The sequence below is a fragment of the Eublepharis macularius genome, chromosome 4 (genome assembly GCF_028583425.1).
Source record: "Eublepharis macularius isolate TG4126 chromosome 4, MPM_Emac_v1.0, whole genome shotgun sequence".
In the NCBI taxonomy this organism is placed as follows: domain Eukaryota; kingdom Metazoa; phylum Chordata; class Lepidosauria; order Squamata; family Eublepharidae; genus Eublepharis; species Eublepharis macularius.
The window spans coordinates 165149260-165168409 of record NC_072793.1 but is presented as its reverse complement, the minus strand read 5'-3'; the positions used below and the strand labels follow the sequence as shown (position 1 = coordinate 165168409).

Genomic DNA, 19150 nt, shown 5'->3' with positions numbered 1-19150 from the left:
AATCCACTGATATGCACATGCTTTTAGCTTCTTGTTTAATCCCAGTATGTACCCCTTTGTCCTATCTGTTAAATGATACTAACCTTAAGATGTTTATAGACCAAACACAAATTGGGTACCAGCACATGTATGATTGGGGAACTACTTCCTATCAATTACCCTCTGATGCTGTGTCATTGTATACTCCTTTTATAGCTTCTAATAACACTGCCAACCAGACTACATGCGCACGCATTGTGAATTGCTCAACCAACCCCAAAAAGCCTCACTGTCTGTCAGTTGGCCCGAATGTTATTAATTGTTCCACTGTTGAAAATGTAACTTTTGCCTTTGCTTACACTCGTTTGCCCCCTGGGTGGTTTTTTTCTTGTGGCCATCGCACCTTTAACTATCTTCCTGCCAATTTGTCTGATACTGTTTGTTGCTTAAGTCGTCTTACTGTTGTACTCCCTGCCAAAGACGATTTGTTAATCCCCACTCGAAGACGCAGGGCAGCCCTGCTAGATTCCAGCTGTGACTCTACAGTGAATCTCCTCAGCGATGCTGAGGCTGTGGCTCTCGCGGCCTCTCTAGTTGGCGTTCCAGCACTCACCATTGTGAATCATCGAACTCTTAGCAAAATAGCTTGCAGCCTGACAAAGACAATGAATGCAACTTCTATCGCAATTGCTGCCCTGAATGCTGAGCTTATTGAGGTCCGACGTGCTGCTTTGGACAATCGCGCTGCTATTGATTATTTGCTGTTATTGCATAATCTAGGGTGCGAATCTGTTAAAAATATGTGTTGTTTTAATGTGTCTGATAATTCACAAAAAATATCTGTGCAATTGAACAATTTACATAACCTAGCTTCTGGTATTAAGCAAGATCTGTTACCCTCTTGGTGGGCCTCAGTCTGGTCCTGGCTGCCTACTGGGTGGTTCGGTCTTCTTGTCCAATATGGAATTGGATTTATAGTATGTTTAATTCTACTTTGTTGCCTGTTACAGTGTCTCCCTGCTCTTGTATCTATGGGGTCGAGGGTGCTTGAAAAACAACCTCACGTGTATCCGCTAATGGCCTCACAGGCCAAAACTTTAGCCAAACAACTGCATTATTACCAACTGCATGCATCTGATGTTGGATCCAATCTATAGTCAGATACTGAACAGGACTGCTTATTGTAACTTGATTCCTGCTCCTAATAAATAAAAAGAAAAAGAGTGGAGTGTGGGTCCTTAGGTCAGCGGATAGGAAAGCCTACCCTGATCGAAAGGGCACTCTGCTCCCCTTTCCTCGTAAATGCTTAACAAGGCAACGTGCAGTTCCAGCCGTCCAGGTCAGTAACTGGTTAACTGGATGCCAGCAAAGATAAACATTATTTCCTTGGTCATCAGTCCTTGTGTATGCATGCTGTGCTTAAATAAAGGAGCCACTGCCTGGCTAGGGAGACTAGCCTTCGCAGACTGATGCTCAGAATCGCAACCCTGTGTCGTGTCATTCCTACAGCTGAAGTTTCGCGGCTTGCCGGAAGTGGAAGGAAAGACAGCTCAAGAACAGATTGCTGAAGTGTTAGCTGAATACCTGGGGAAGGAGGAGGAGGAAGTTGTGGCTATCCTAGATGTGGTATACTGTGTAAATTCAAGATTCGCGACCCAGAAGAAACTACCAAGAGATGTGATTGTGCAATTCACGACCAGAAACATAAAAGAGAAGATTGTGACTAAACAGTTTCAAGATCCATTGGAGATTGATGGCAAGACGATTATTATCATGAAGGAACTACCCAGATCGGTGTTGTTAGATCGAAAAAAATATAAAGCTCTAATTCAGATTCTGAAGGACATGAAAATAAGGTATAGATGGGAATTACCAGAAGGAGTGTCCTTTGAATTTGGAGGAGTGAAAAAGCGCATTAGATCTGAATCAGAGATGGAACAGTTTATAAGGGACAATGAAAAGGACTTACCAGCAACAAGATTATGAATATGGAGTGCAAAGTTTTATCTTGGAATGTAAATGGACTTAATTCACTGAATAAGAGAAAAAGTATTCTCCACTGGCTATTAAAACAAAAATGTGATATTGTGTGCCTGCAAGAGACTCATATTAGAAAGCAGGATGTAAAGTATTTAAAATTGAATAAATTGGGCAGTGATTTTGTAGCGGCCTCCAATAAAAAAAAAGGGGAGTGGTATTGTATATAAAAGAGGAGCTACAGCCAAAGTTAGTGATGAGAGATGCGGAAGCCAGATTTTTAGCAGTGGAATGTATATGGAATTTAAAGAGAGTACTGGTGATTGGAATCTATGCACCTAATGGAGCAAAAGAAAGCTTTTTTGAGGACTTGAGGAAGCAATTAGATTAACTTTCTTATGACCAGATAATTCTTGCAGGAGACTTCAATGGAGTGACAAACTTGGAACTAGATAAAAAGTCAGCAACTGCACAAAAGAAAAGAGGACTACTACCAAAGACGTTTTTTGTATTGACGCAACAGGAAACTTTGGAAGATGTATGGAGAAGACAAAATCCCAAAGGCAGACAATATACGTTTTTCTCGGCGAGACACTCTACGCTATCAAGAATTGATATGATCTGGGCCTCAAAAGACTTAGCGCTTTGGACTAAGGAGGTGGAAATAATGCCTATGGCAGGCTCAGATCATAATCCAATTATGTGGAAGTTGGGGAAAAGGAGTAAAAGGAGAGGATGGAGAATAAATGAGGATTTGCTGCAAGAGGGAGAAAATATGGAGATGTTGAGAAGAGAAACAAAGTTTTTCATACAATATAACATGAACAGAGAAGTACCAACCAACAAGGTATGGGACACCTACAAGGCAGTAATTAGAGGCATATTAATGGACTTAAATGGAAGAGCCAGGGAAAAAAAAGAGGAGAAGAGACAGGAGATCACGGAGAAAATAAAAGCCAAAGAAATACAGTTAAAGAAAAGACCAGGGAAAAAGAAAATCTACCAGGATATTAAAATTCTTCAAGAACAGCTGACAGCAATGAATAACTAAGAATTGGAATGGAATCTTAAGAGAATGAATCAAAAGGCGTTTGAAGGCGCAAATAAACCTGGGAAATATTTGGCATGGCAATTAAAGAAGAGAAAGGAGAAGAAGATAATAAATAAAATCTGTGAGGACAATAAAGTGTACCTGGAGCAGACAGCTATCAGCAGAGCCTTTTATAAATTTTATGCCAAATTGTATAATAAAAAAGAGGTGAATAAAGACTCAATAGCGACATACTTGGAGAAAATGAAGCTCCCAGTAATTTCGGAAGCTTGGAGAGACAAATTGAACAATGAAGTAACGGAGGAAGAAATAAGAAAGGCAATACAGTCAACAAACTTGGGAAAGGCGCCAGGACCGGATGGACTTACAGCTAAATTTTACAAGGTAATGGCTAATGAACTGGCACCATTCCTAAAAGATGTGATTAATGGTGTTTTAAAGGATCAACGGATCCCAGACACTTGGAGTGAAGCTAATATATCACTGATCCCCAAAGAGGGGCAAGATCTGACTAACGTGAAAAACTATAGACCTATATCGTTACTTAATAATGATTATAAAATTTTTGCGAAGATACTGGCGGAAAGAGTGAAGGGATGGCTTTCTGAAGTTATTAAGGAGGAGCAAGCTGGTTTTTTACCAAATAGACAAATCAAAGACAATTTAAGGACAGTCATAAATGCTATTGAATACTATGACAAACATTGTGACAAGGAGGTTGGCTTCTTCTTTGTGGACGCTGAAAAAGCGTTTGACAATTTGAACTGGGACTTTATGTTTGCCACCATGGAAAAGCTACAAATGGGAGAAAGATTCATAAGAGCAGTAAAGGAAATTTACAGAGACCAGAGTGCAGCAATTGTGGTGAATGATGAGGTGACCAAGAAATTGACTATAGGTAAAGGTACAAGACAAGGTTGCCCGTTGTCTCCACTGTTGTTTATTCTGGTTTTGGAAATACTGATGATACAGATACGAGAAGATAATGCAATCCGTGGAATAAAAATAAAGGACTTTTCCTATAAGGTCAGAGCATTTGCGGATGATATAATGTTAATTGTGGAAGATCCAATGGAGAATATGCCAAAGGTAATAGAGAAAATTAAGGAATTTGGAGATTTGGCAGGATTTTATGTAAACAAAAAGAAGTCAAAGATACTATGTAAAAACATGACTAAACAAAAACAACAATTATTAACGGAAATAACAGACTGCGAAGTAACAAGCAAGGTGAAATACCTGGGAATTGAACTGACTGCAAAGAATATAGACTTATTTAAAAACAACTATGAGAAATTGTGGACTCAGATAGAGCAAGACTTGATTAAATGGAATAGACTGAACTTGTCATGGTTGGGAAGAATTGCAGTAATTAAGATGAATGTGTTGCCAAGAGTGATGTTTCTGTTACAGACAATACCAATTATCCGAGATTCCAAGCAGTTCGATAAATGGCAGAGGAAAATATAAGATTTTGTTTGGGCAGGTAAAAAGCCTCGAGTGAAAATGAAAGTGTTACAAGATGCAAAAGAAAGAGGCGGAATGCAACTGCCCAACTTAAGACTTTATTATGACGCAATTTGTTTAGTGTGGTTGAAAGATTGGATGACGTTGAAAAACCGGAAATTACTGGCCTTAGAAGGATATAAAAAAATATTCGGATGGCATGCATACTTATGGTATGATAAAGTAAAAACGGACTTTATGTTCTTACATCATTATATTCGGAGAAGCCTATTCACAATTTGGAAGAAGTACAGAAATTACCTACAAGATGGAATCCCCTCATGGGTGGTTCCATATGAAGTAATAGATCCAAGAACTGTCGATAATGAACAACAGTGTTTAACATACAAGGAGATAACCTGAATGGAACTTTCTAAACCCAAAATAAAGACGCAAGATGAGTTGTCTCCAAGTTACGATTGGTTTCAGTACAGACAGATCAGAGATCTTTATAATTCGGACTGTGTGAAGGGAGGGATAAGAATGGAGAATTTGGAATTAGAACAGGCACTTTTACAAGAGGACAAAAAGGAAATCTCTAAGGTATATAAAGTGCTGCTGAAATGGTATACTGAAGATGAGACAGTTAAAGTGCAAATGGTGAAGTGGGCTATTAATTTCAATAAAGAAATAACAATGGAGGCGTGGGAATACTTGTGGAAAAATACGTTGAAGATCACGACATGTACCAATATTAAAGAGAATGTCCATAAAATGATTTATCGTTGGTACTTGACACCAAAGAAAATTGCGCTAGGGAACGTGAATATGTCTAATAAATGCTGGAAATGCAAGAAACATGAAGGATCTTTGTATCACATGTGGTGGACTTGTGAGGTAGCTAGGAAGTACTGGGGGGAAATAATAAAAGAGATAAGTGGGATTTTACAATTTCAAATAAATAAGAACCCAGAACTCCTGCTGCTGAACTTGGGAATGGAGAGCATTCCAGCACAATATAGGACATTGTTATTTTATATGACAGCAGCGGCTAGACTTTTGTATGCGCAAAAATGGAAAGTGCAAGAAGAGCCAACTATCGAGGACTGGATTTACAAATTGCTGTACATGGCGGAAATGGACAAAATGACAAGAAAATTGAGAGACCTTGATCCAGGACAGTTTAACACAGACTGGGAGAAGCTGAAACAATATTTGGTGAAAAAATAGGAGGTGGGAGGAGAACTGTGGCAGTTTGAAAACTATTGAAATGTAATAAAACAAGAGGGGGGGGTGACTTTACCGGGGATTGGGGAGTTAAATGAGAATTTCTAGGCAATTATTTTAGTGGATTATTATATTAAGTAGTAATTTCATTTTTGACAGACAATTGTATAATGGAAAAAATATATAGCTAAGATATAATGAATATAAGTATATAGAAGTTAAGTTAAATTGATTAACTTAAGCTGAAGGTATATGGTGTTTATAGTCATATTAAGAAATTTGGGTTAAACAGATAAATTATTATTGATAGATAACTATATAATGGAGAAATTACATAAGCAACATAGAGTATAAGTCAAATGGACACCAGTAAAGATGATATGCCAGAAATGTAATATTTAGCTGATATAGTGAAGCCTAGAAGAGAGTGAAAGTACATATATAAGGGACAAAATAAGTTTGATATGAGTAGGGGGAAAATAGACAAGGGGTTGGAAAACTGTTGGAAGTCAACAAAAAGGGGGGAAAGGGAGGGGTTAGAATAAAGATAGGTAAAGGAAATTGATTGTATGAAGTCTGAAATATAATGATGTCTAATCCAATAAAAAAATTTCAAAAAAAAAAAAAAGGAAGATGCTGAATGTGTTGCCTTCCAGGGCCTGAGGGCTCTTCCAAGTGTGGCCTGTGGCAGATGCTGAGTTTCCTCCTCTTTCTTTTTCTCATTTTTCTTTTTAGGATGTCAGAAGCACCGTGAAGAGGTGAGTGGATCTCTCGAGTGACCCTCCTGATTCTGGGAAAGATCTGAGTTGCATGTAAAGAAAAGGGGTCCTTCAGGCTACAGACCCGGACAGATGTGACCAAGACTGCAGATCTCCCTCAGGAAATGGCAAGCTGGAGATGTTCTCGGTCCGATGGATGGAAAATCGTGCGCCAAAATAACACAGAGCGGGGAGGGAGTGTCAATCTCTAGAAGGTCCATCTAGACTTGAGGTGCTGAAACAGGAATGATCTTCTCTTGGGCAACAAGCCATCCCCAACAAGCCAGGAAATACACGGTTTAACTTGAATCTCCTTACCTGTTTCAGTTCCTCAAAATGGCAGATGGTAAATGTTGTTGGATTCAACCAGAGTCTTGGTTGGCATCTGGGCTGCCCAGGGGGCCACTTGAGTGCCAGGCTCCAAGAGTTCTGGGTATGAAGGAGGCTCCTCATGAGGACGCAGGAGTTCTGCCATATTTCCATCAGCTTTCCTGCCATTTCATGGTGGCACCTCATGCTGCTCTTGCTCAGGCCGGATTAGTTGAGGATTTCACAGTTGTTGGTCAGAAATCTTGCCCCCTGCTATACGTCTCCTCAGATACGTTCAGGGGAAGAAGGAGGGGCCCATGACATTATTGGGCTTGAAGTTTCCATATCTCCCAAACGTGACAGACAATTAAAAGGAGCAGAAGGAAAGATCCTCTTGAATACAGGGCTGCCATGTGACGTCCTTTCTGTCTGGCACATTTTTATTCTTCCCTTCCTCTAAGGAGCTCATGGCAGTGTATGTGATTCTCTCCTCCTCAAAAGAGCCCTGTCAGGAAGGTGAGGCTGAGAGAAAAAGAAAATGGCCGAGGCCTGCCCAATGAACTGCAGGGCTGAGTGAGGAATTGAACCAGAGTCCTGCAGCCATAGCCCAGCTCTCTAATTACTACACTGTGGTTGCTTCCTTCTTTCCATCGGCACATGTGAAGTGGGGCTTTGGGGTTGCTGCTCTCAAAGAAGGGCCTTGTTCTTCCTGATGTCTAATTTATCCTTCAGATGCCTGGCTTTGCGCTCTCAAGAGAACAGTGAGGGGCTAGATGCCCCTCTTCAAAGGGCCTCCCTTCTTTCTTTGCTCTCAAGATCCACTGCTGTCTTTAGGCCTTCTACCTATTCCTGTCTTCATCTGTTTGCTCCACTGGTGGGAATTGTGGATTGGATAGTTGGTGAGTTAGTAAATTTTTTCTTCAGATACAAAGAAAAGGTGACTTTTGAGAATCCATTGACTTTTCCTCTTGAGCTGAAGTGGAGGATCTGGGACTTCTGTGAGATCAATCACTTGCTGGAAGATCACATGAAGCAATTCAAAGGTAATGAAGAACACCTGGTGAGGTTTCAGACTGGACTTCCGATGAGGCCAGGTGTGACTGGGGAGTCTTCCAGGTCTTTTGTATCACTAGAGGGGCCAGCAGTACAGGAGATTCACATACCAACTCAGACGGCCATTTTAGTTCACCATGGAATTCTTTTCTGTTCAAATTTCTCTTGCGGCTTTCACTCAGGATGGCATTCTCTGGATTTTCTCACAATGATTCTGCATTTTGACCTCTGGTCATTCCTGTGTCCAGGCATTGGTGAACTGGGACTTGAGCAGAAGAAAATTCCAAAGTGAAAGACATACTTGAAGACCTGACCTCTCAGAGCATCCTCACTTAATGGAGACAGTAGATATCTTCCTAATCCCTCTCAGGCACAAACACACCCTTTCATCTGCTCTCTCTGTGTCCAAACTGAGTCTGTTGAAATTGGCCACTATGAATTGAGCGTATTTGTTTGCTCCAAAATGTCTAGCTGGAGCCAGTAAATGGTCCATGGGTGACTGAGATATTTCCATTTCTAAAGATGAAGCCATGTCTAGGCTGGGGATTTTGGCCCCCTTAGATACAGTCTCTTTTGGCTTCCTCCTGCATTCATTTCAGATGCCATCCACACCCCATGGAGCCAGTGACAAACTCACCCCTGATTATTAGTGGCTCTAAAGTTGACTTGAAATCCTTAGACATGATCTGCAAGATTCTGGAATGTCAAAACTCAAATTGTGGTTTTGAAATTACTCTTCAGAAAGAGTTCCAAAGATTTAAGCTGCAGTCTAACTAATATGAGTCATTAAACCCCCATTGAAACTTATGGGTTAAATTATCTCCAGCTCTAAAAGGTGTGTTTGAAAGGTACTTAGCCACAATTAAGTTTATCTGGGTTGGGCCTTTGGGCTGCAGTCTGTGACTCTCCCTGTGGAGCAAGGCTCAGCTAACTCAAGGGATTGACTTCTGGCTGTACATGTTTGTGATTATTTTGTTGGTTTGCTGAATTTGATACTGTAATGATTTCAAGTAAATGTGTGCCTGTATCTTTAAATGCTTGGTGAGATAGGTGAAGTGTGGGGGTAAAAGAGGGATGAGTGAGTGATATGACTGGTTGATGACTGAGAGGGTGGGCAGAGTTAATGCAGTTTAGACTGAGAGAGGAGAGCAAGTGTCAGTCAGAAGAAAGCAGGCTAGCTGTGGGCTGCCTGAATATGTTGAAGTATTTATGAGAGAAATATAACCTGTGTGGAACCTGAACTGAGCATGTTTGTGAAAGGACACTCAGTCAGGGAAAGAGAGGCCAGCTGTGTGCTGCCTGAGCAGGTTTAATATTTCTGTGAATGAGAGTCAGAGAAAGAGAGGCTAGCTGAGTGCTGCCTGAGGAGTTTTAAGCATTTCTGTGAGAGAAATATTGAGTTGGAAAAAGAGGCTAACTGTGTGTGAAGCCTTAGAAGAGATCTGTATGAATGAGTTTAAATGAAGTAACTTTAAGAACTGAGAACTACTTTTATGAAACTGATACGCTTCTTGAAAAAATAAACGTTTATTTTGCTTTAATTATATCCCAGAGTAGCTGTCATTGCTATATCCCATTCTTATCCTCAGGGCCACATAGAACCACGAAGGAGCCTGACGCTTAGGCACGTTAAAAAAGAAAAAACTTAAATAAAATATCTAGGAATATAATATTCCTGGTGGCAGCAAACTGCCCAGAGGGTGTTAAGGGAAAGATAAAAGGGAAAATCTACCCTAGAGAAAGAAAGGGTCGTAACAGATACTCTTTGTTTATAATTCCAAAATGCTGGCTGTTGCTCAATTTAGGAAACATAATTCACATTAAGTGAAGAGAAACTTGAATATTTGCAAGAAAGTAAAATTGGGGGGAGGCTTTCTCCCTGTAGATTTAAAGTGGTGTTATAAACTGATACTTGTGTTGCCTGGCGCTCACTTTCTGTTCCCTTTGTTTCCTCAGGCACTCTGGTCTCTGGACTTCAGGTGCAGGAAGGTATATTTCTCTTACTCAACTAGCCATTTTGTTGTGAAGTACATAGTTTCTCCTACAATCCCGGTACTTCAACTTAGCCGTATTTTTAGTTGTAAGATTATCTGGTCTTCATTAACTACCTCCACTCATATCCCTGCTGCCATATTTAACTGGCAGGGAAAATGGGCCTCTCTGACTCCTCCAGAGGGGAGGCACAGACCAGGTCATTGACAAGCTTGGGTATCCATGATTTCAAGTCGCAAATGTGCCGGTATACATCAGTGTATGTATCAGTTACTGAACTCATCCCCAAAACACTTGACAAGTTTTCTATAAAATTACATGTGTGTTCAGGGCAGCAAAGTCACTTTCAATCCACTTATTGAACACTGGAAAATAAACATGCTTCAGTGTTGCAATTTTGGAAGCATGAGAATAGCATTTCTAAGGCTCCGTAAATTATATGCAAGGCAGAAGTCTGTCACTGATACCTAATGACATTTGTCACCTGGGTTAGTTGTACAGAACCCAGGTGCAAGTGAGCTCATGGGAGTACCAAGGCTGAGGGCCGGTGTCCTGTTAAAAAGAGCATCCTTGTGAGATTTGGCTTCTAAATGCAACTGAGCGTGCGCAGTTTCAAATGTGCACGCTCAACAGCAACAACTGAAGCATGGACAGGCCGGATTTCTTGCCTCTTCCCCATGGGACAAAACAGCAGCAACAGCAAAGCAACTATCATCCAAATCCAAATATATTATTGGTAACCAAAGTTGCTTTTTTTGATGTTCAGCATAACAGAAACATTTACTCTGCAGAAGCCAGTTTTGACAGGAAACTGTTTTTGTTGCCTTGAGTAACAAAAACTGCTGCCGGAAGCCAAATTTGACCAGGGTGCTTTTTTAACACTCCACCAGAGAGAGAGGGGGGGAGGGATAATCCCCTACATCCCCTCACCTTAGGGCTCAGAGGGGTCTAATTGCTCTGACTGACAGCATGACCCAGCCATGGAAACCCATGTTCATGTGACCTAGCATGGCTCTGGTCGGTTCTTAGAGTCTGCCTGTGTTGCTGGCTGACATGGGATAGAGACTTTGGTTTGGTTCGTCATTCTTGGACCTGCAGTTGGACTTGGTTGCTGGCCCTTGGCCATCTTGTTCTTGGACTAGGTGGGAAAGCTGGCCCTTGGTGCTCTGTTCTGTTTGGATGTTGTGGCTTGACCTTACAAGGTAACCTCTGGTTTACCAGGTAAAGGATCCTGCTAAGTAACTGAAGGATTTTAGTGAAGACGTTTTTATTGTTCTCTTACCCTGCTTTTGCGCACTTCCTATACATGTAATCTTTAGGCACAATTATCAATTACTCTTTGTGTGGTGTTACTGAGTTTGCAGTCTTCAGTCTGAATCCATCCTCTTGGCCTCCTCACCCAGTTACCAGCTGTTTTGTTGGAACTTGGCAGGCAAGTGGTCTACCTTGCAGAGCTGACTCCCAGGATAATACTCAGTATGGCTTGAGTCTTCATTTCATTGGTCTCTAAGCTGAGGTTAGGCAGAGGAAATTGGTGTCCCTGGTCTTCTCTGGGGTGCAAGGGTCTCTTGGCACCCAGAAGTATGCTTGATTTTTGAATCTCCCATCTTTCAGGACCTGAGCAATGATGACCACATCCCAGTGAGGCTCCTCCCCTTCCGCATTCCCACTGTCCCCAGGGTCCCATAGGGGCAGCGCTCTCCCTGCACGTTCAGTGAACACATGGGGCTGTCCTGTGTAATGGGTTAGACACATGCCACTTCTTCTGTCACATGGGTGATTCCTCAGGCTTGTGTATGTTGGACAGCATTTTTAATATCGTGCTCTCACTCGATATTACTGATATCTCATGGATATCCTTCCCAAGAGTCTTCACCAAGGTTCTTGTGATCCTAATGGATCTCCTTTGCACTCAGCAATTGTTGATCTTCCCGTACTTGAACAGGGAACAAGGATGTTATCCTCGAAAGGCTGATAACATGTCTCTGCAATCATGGCTTTATAATAAATCCTGGAAAGAGCCATTTGATCCCATCATGACAAAATTTCCCTCTTGGGGTATGCATAGACACCACTTTAGACATTTCTACCCCAGACCGACAATATAAGATTCTTAATTTTCTTCAGGACACTACAAAGAAATCTCATAATGCTCCTAGCATATCTACTAGGTATGCTGGTATCCTGCCAGGATGTGATATCTAAGTTCAGTTTCTGTGCCAGACCCCTTTTTAGGCAGAGATTGCAAGAATCATAGGGTTGTAAGGGGCCTCTAGAGTCATCTAGTCCAATGCAGGACTAAAGTCACGGCAGAGTGGTTCAGCAGGCAAAACCTGGACCAACTGGAGTGGCGTTTGCATCCAGAGATTTCCCATCAAACCTGTGCACGCTTTGCGGTTGCCACAGTGGACCTCTTTGCATCAACTAACCATCAACTACCCCTTTTCTTTGTCACCAGAGATGCCCAAAGGCAATGGGAGTGGAGGCAATGATTTGCAGCTGGCCAAATGGACTAATGTATGCTTTTCCATGCATTAAACTCGTCCTGAAAGTAACCCAGAGAGTGATAGTTCCAGGAGCAGAGGTGGTACAAATAGCGCCATACTGGCCCTGAAGAGTCTGGTTTCAAGATCTGGTCAGGTGGTCATCTGAGAAGCCTCAGGGTTTACCCATCAGCAAAGACTTGCTATCTTAGGAGCCAGTTTTTCATTTCAGTCAGATTTCCTGACGTTAACAGCTTGGAAGCTGAGCAACAATACCTGCAGATAAGTTGGACGTCTCTGATAGAGGGCTCTCTACTCTGATTGCCACTTGGAAAGCTTCTACTAATAGAGTCTACAATTCAGCAAGTTTTCTCTGACTGGTGTACCAAAACGTCTCTTGACTTCTCTAATATCCAGATTGTGAATTTCCCTCAGTTTCTGCAGAATGCTGTAGAGAAGGGCTTAGGTACTAACACCCTGAAACATCAGGAAGCTGCTGTTTCAACGGTATTGGCGGTCAATAAGAGTGTTGCTTTCTCCATCATCCTCATTTTAAACATACTGTTGAAGCCCCAACAGTTCAAAGATTTCCTAGCTGGAACCTAATTATAGTTTGCAAAACTGTTTCCAGTGCGCCCCCCCTCCTCACCCCTGCATTTGAACCTCTGGCCACATGCCCCTTAAAAGCACTCACATTGAAGACTCTCTTTTTGTTGGCAATCATATCGGTATGTAGAGTTTCGTAAATTAATGCTTTGTCTATTGACAGGAACCTCTGCATTTTTCACAATGTACTGACCCAGCCTGTGTTCCAAAAGTTAATTCTCTGCTCCATGTGTGTATTATGTGCCATCAAGTCACCTCCATCCTATGGCAACCCTATGAAGGAAAGATGCTCAAAATGTCCTATCGTTAACAGACTTACTCAGATCCTGCAAACTGGAGGACATGGCTTCTTTTATTGAGTCAAGCCATCTTGTTTTAGGTCTTCCTCTTTTCCTGCTGCCTTCCACTTTTCCTAGCATTATTGACTTTTCCAGAGAACCTTGTCTTCTCGTGATGTGACCAAAGTACGATCGCCTCAGTTTTGTCATTTCAACTTCTAGGGGGAATTCAGGCTTGATTTGGTCTAGTACCCACTTATTTGTCTTTTTGGCCGCCCATGGTATCTGCAGAACTCTCCTCCAGCACCACATTTCAAATTAGTCAATTTTTTTCCTGTCAGCTTTCTTCACTGTCCAGTTTTCACATCCATACGTCGTAACGGGGAATTCTATAGTTTTGATTATCTTGATCTTGGTTCCCAAAGAGACACCTTTAAGGATCTTTAAGGATTGGTAAGCAATCGGTTCCAGGATCTCCCCATAGATATGGATTTTGGACCACTGGATCAGGAGCTACTCCCCCAGACTCCTTGAACTTTGAAAGAAATTTCTCTAGCCCCTGTGGATGAGAGGACTCGAGCTTCCATTCCTCAATGTAAGAAAAGGCATATGCTGGTAATTGGAGACTCCCTACTGAGAGGGGTAGGGTCTGCCAGGACCTGTCCACCACGGTTAACGCAGTATGTGAACTGGGTACCCTTTAGTTGTCCTTAGGGTTGATATTAGATCAGTTCATGTCACTCTCCCAGGAGGAGGTAGGCAGGGTCCTGCGTGCTGTGAAACCTACCACATGCCCACTGGACCTGTGGCCGTCATGGCTAGTGAAAACTGGTGGTGCTGGGATTCAGGTACCATTGGTTGACATCATTAATCTTTCTTTGAATTCTGGGATTTTCCCAGACTCACTGAAGGAGGCAGTGGTGCAGCCATTATTAAAGAAACCATCAGTGGATCCTGTTGGTCCACCAATTACCACCCAGTTTCGAATCTTCCATTCCTGGGGAAGGGAGGGGAAGGGTAGAAGGGGTTGCATCAGTGCTTGGTTCTTGTGGCCCATTTTACATGCCCAGGGTAATGCTGATCGCCACCTTAGGGTCATGTAGCAATTTTCCACTGGCCAGTTTGGCTAGGAATCCTGGAGGTGTTTTGCCATCTTCTGGGCATGGAGCAAAGGTCACTGGGGCAGTTGGGGGTGGGTAGTTGTGAAGTTCCTGCATTGTGCAGGGGGTTGGACTAGATGGCCCTAGAGATTCCTTCCAACCCTATGATTCTATGATTCTCTAGCTCCCACAGCTGCTTTTCCAAGTCTCCATCTTCTGATTTCTTCCTTGCAATCTGCATTCTTCCTCCTGTAAAAGCCCCCCCCCACACACACACACTGCCTGTGCCACATTCATGCCCTTTCTCCAGCAGCACTGGCTGGTGTGTACAGCTTGAACTGCTGCCACTTTCTACCACTTGCAAGTATGTTCACAACAATGCTGGGAGGATGGGTGGTGGAGCACTTGCAAATGAATGGGCAGTGAAGGGCATGTAGACATTTACAGAGGAGGTGCATGGGTATGCCTGTGTGGGGGAAGGGGTCAGTGACAGTAGGACCCCCAGATGTCCCTCCTCAGGGTACAGCCCTGGGTTGTATTCACATGACTTTTTATTGTGTGTGTTCTTAGCTACCTTCTCTTCAGTCCCCGGAAGTCTGTGTTGCCTTTAGGATGGGACAGAGTTCCTTAAACAGGACAAAGGAAAGCAGGAGAGTCTGTGAATCTAGGGGAGGATTAAAACTAAAAAAGTAGATGAGAGCAGACCAGGAATGACAGGAGGGAGCAGAACAAGACAGGAGGATCTGTCTAAGCACATAATGACAGGGAGATGCAGAAGGAATTCATATGGAGGGACGTGATGTTAAGGGGATGTGTGAGGGGACATCTCTGAATCTCCCAGCTGATTGTGCTTTTCTTCTCTCGCTTCCTCTCCCCCCAACAGCAAAACTGACTCTGGATCCAGAGACAGCGTATCGGCGACTTACCGTGTCTGAGGATTGGAAAAGCATGGGATGTGGAGAGAAAAAGCGAGATCTACCTGACAATCCTAAAAGATTTCATGAATATGCTGCTGTGCTGGGACGTGAGGGATTCACAGCAGGCTGCCATTTCTGGGAAGTCCTTGTGGGAAGTGAGGGAGAGTGGAGTGTGGGGGTTGCCAGAAAATCTGTGAGGAGGAAGGGACAAGATATCTTCTGTCCTGAGGAAGGAATCTGGGAGGTGAGGAAGTGTAACAATGACTACAGTGCTTCCTTAAAAGATTGTAATTCTCCCCTGACGTTGAGTGGGGAGCTGAAGAGGGTCAGAGTGTGCCTGAACTACGATGGGGGGCGAGTGGCCTTTTTTGATGCTGACAGGGCAGCCCTGATCTACGAGTTCTCTGGAGCCTCCTTCTCTGGAGAGACCCTCCTGCCCTTCTTTTGGGTTTGTGGAAAAGGCCACCTCAAACTCTCTTCTTAAGACAGTCTCTTCATGCAGGGACTATTAATAAGAGAATACTGTTTCCTTAGAAACCATTTTTTAGTTCTGCAAAGGCCTCTAGAAGCTCTGAGCTGTCAAAATTGACGGAAGTAAAATGGGAACAGTCCCCCCCTTTTTCTTCTACACTATTTCTTAAGAAGACAATGACACATTTCACATCATTCATAACAAAATATTGGTATACTGACCGTCTAGCCTCTATGGCATTCAAGCATGCCTTCAACACCCCCCCAAAAAAGATCTCAGGCAGCTGTGAAATGGAAGACCCCAAAGCCCAGCCTTTGCTGCTTCCCAAGAGATGCTTGGAGACCCTTCATCTCACCTCCCACAACTTTTCAATTTTGTTTCAATGCAGCTGCCAGAGGTGAGGTGGAGTTAGACCAAAGATCTGTTACAGTGTGTAGGGGACTCATTTCCCCAAGCTCCATTTTTTAATTTAAATTGCCCCTTTTGGGTACCATTTACAGAGGGAGTATGTTTCCGCGGTGTTCTTGAATTAAAGGATTCTCTCCTTATTGCTTTAGTGTGTCTTCAAAACCACATTCTAGGCCTTTTCTTCAAGGAAAGCACTTACATTTGTTACTGCTAAGTTTTCCTCTACAGGAGTAAGAATTTGGGTCTGGTGATTTGCAGGAGCAAAGAGGTATTAAAAAGCCCCACTTCCAGCCGGTCTTTTGCCTCAGGGGAAAACCAGAACTGCATCTAATGGAGATCCAGTAGAGTGTCCTGAGAGACCCCAGTTCAGATTTCCATTCTGCCAGGGAAGCTTGCTGGGGGGCCGTGGGCCAGTCCCACTCAGCCTAAACTACCTCACAGGGTTGTTGTGAGGATAAAACAGAGGGGAGGGGAACAACGTAAGCTGCTTTGGGTCCCCACTAGTTAGAAAGGAGAGGTATAAATAAAGTAAATCTTCTATCATTATAATAAGGCTCAGTCCCTGCATCGTTGGCAGGTGAAACATCCACAAATAAAGCTATGAGGCTCAAAACTGCCTCTGTCTTGGGGATGATATGAGAGATGCATTGCAAAATAGGAAAGGAATTGAAACATCTTGGTCTGTGTGATCCCCAGAACCCCCTGCGTTTAGCATTGGAAGCAATGGCTGTATTTGGTGGGAACAACTCAACAGAAAATAAAGCTTGGAAACTCAAAATTGGCGACCAGCTTCAGGACGCTAATGGGAGCAGGGGTTAGAGCCTCTGATTAGGATCTAAGAATCTCCAGTCTGCCATGGTGACTTTGGGCCAGTCACACACAACTTCATGTACCTGAGAGGGTTGTGAGGATAAACTGGAGATGAGAACAACGTAAGACATTACAGGCAGACATTGTAGAAAAACGTAACACAGAAAGGGAGGGTGGACCATATCCCCTCCTTTACAAAACACACAGATTATGAATGGCCATGAGTGATTACACCCTGTGTTGTGTAGCAGTTAAGAGTGTCTGACTAGGATCTAAGAGGCCCAGGTTCAGATCTGTTGGAAATTAGCAGAGTTAAAGGCAAAGATTGTGCACTGGAATTAATGAGAACAGACACACTCCAGTATAGCTCTGTAAGAATACTAAAGGATAAAAACAGGTTTACATTTTTGGATGAAAATAAGAAATTGCTAGACTGACTACATCTTTGCTAGAAAAGCCGCTGAGAGAGATTGAGAAAGCAACAGAGAAAGCAATAAAACTTCAGTGGACACCATCACTTAATTGCCCCCCCCCAACACGTTGCCCAATAGAAAATCCTGGTTCTACTTCATTAAGCGTAGAGACTCTTTCCATTGCGGGAATCTTTACTCGAGGTCTAAGTGGTTACATGCGAATAAATTTACTAACTAAATGCGAATAAATTAAATTTACTAAATAAATTTACTAACATGCAAATAAATTTACTAAGTGGTTACATGCAAATAAATTTACTAACACTAAATTTACTAACACTAAGTAACACAAACAGTTTGACTCTTTCATGACTAAAACAAAAACACTTGCTAAATCCCAACAAAATCACACCCCTGTAAATGTACAGCGTATCAAACTGCCAGCCTCAGCTTGGGGATCCAATCCATACCACCATGGTGTTGTGCTGGTGCAGCGGCGGTCCATCTCATGCCTTGGGGGAGATAGTTGCTGCAAGTGAGCAGGGTGCTAACAGCACCCGCAGCCTGCCCTGCCCTCCCTCCCAACACCAAGGCCAGCCTCCTACCAGAAGCAGCCCACAAAAGAACTCACTGAGAGTCACTCGGGACTAACCATTTTTAGTTCTAGCACAAAGGTTACAGACCAGGGCCCTGCCCCTCTGATCCATGTAGAGTCACAGGCTAGTCTGCGGGTGGAGGGGTGCGGAGGAGACGAAGATGACACCGTTCTTGGGCCAGCCATTCCCTCTCAGCCTACCCCACCTCACAGGGTCGTTGGGAGGATGAAATGAAAGATTGAAGAACAATGCTGAAAGCTACTTTGAGTCCTCACTGAAGAGGAGAATGGTATAAATATCTAAAATAAATTTTAGAGAATGTAGTGAGCCCAGTATGGTCATTAAGAACTTCCCATTTCTCCCCATAGCTTCATTTGTGTTATGTTTTGCCAACATTCCTCCATGCCAGTTTTAAAGACTGAGAGTGGCACATAAATGTAGATTTCATTCATTAATCCGGACTGCAGAGGAGCACCCTCCCGCTCTCCCCACACAACCGACACACGAACTCCCCAGGAATTATGTCCTCACAGTCTCTCTCAGCCCTGGAGTTGAGTCTCAGCAACAACTGCCCCCTGCCTTCCCAGTTGGCAGCAGGGAGGGCAGTGGCGAATTCTGCACCCCCCCCAACAACCTGAAGCTCCATCAGCTCAGCTCTAAGGGGGGGGGGATGATTCCTGCACCCGTCTGCAACATTGGCAGCATGGCACGGGGTGGGAGCAAGGATTCCTGTGTCTCCCACCCACTAACATCACCACCTCCTTTCCATGGGGGCAGCAATGATTCCCACCCAGCCAGATCACAGGCAGCTCCTCCTCCTACCACCCCTGGGAGGGCTGAAGGCTGCAAAGACTGGCTGGGTCCCACTGTCTCCTGCACCGCACTCTTTTCTTCCAGCTGTTCTCCCCCTTGCCACCTCCGAGTAAGCTTCTGCATTCACCCCACGCCCCCTACTGGCCGCCTGCTTGCTTGCCCACTTGTTTGCAGAACATTCTTATTTTGTTCCCAAGCGCCCCCAACATGCAAATTTAAGTATCCGCAGGTGGGGGGGCACTTGGGGATTTGCTATGTGAAATGTCAAACAACTCAGAACACGAAATCACACAATGAAGGAAAAGCAGGATAATACAGACAGCAACAGGTAATACATATAAAAAAACACTGGTATAGTCCACAGCCTATTTCCCCTATCAAAGCCTCTTCCTGAACCATTGTTATAATATTTTTACTTATTTATTTATGGCATTTGTAGTCCACCTATTTCCCTGAGATTCA

At 43.2% G+C, this 19150-nt stretch overlaps 2 protein-coding genes across 2 annotated transcripts in view; both read left to right on the top strand.

Moving 5' to 3' along the window:
• The window catches only part of LOC129329400 (E3 ubiquitin-protein ligase TRIM7-like), a 28901-nt gene extending 12711 nt beyond the window's left edge, over window positions 1-16190 (top strand). Inside the window, exons 5-8 of the mRNA XM_054978961.1 lie at window positions 6416-6438; window positions 7672-7790; window positions 9757-9789; window positions 15143-16190. Of these exons, the coding sequence (XP_054834936.1) occupies window positions 6416-6438; window positions 7672-7790; window positions 9757-9789; window positions 15143-15660 (693 nt within the window). The 3' untranslated portion in view covers window positions 15661-16190. The remainder of the gene's footprint in view (window positions 1-6415; window positions 6439-7671; window positions 7791-9756; window positions 9790-15142) is intronic.
• Window positions 1-19150, top strand: part of LOC129329361 (zinc finger protein 208-like) — a 192776-nt gene that overhangs the window by 79744 nt on the left and 93882 nt on the right. The gene's annotated exons all lie outside the window — the stretch shown is intronic.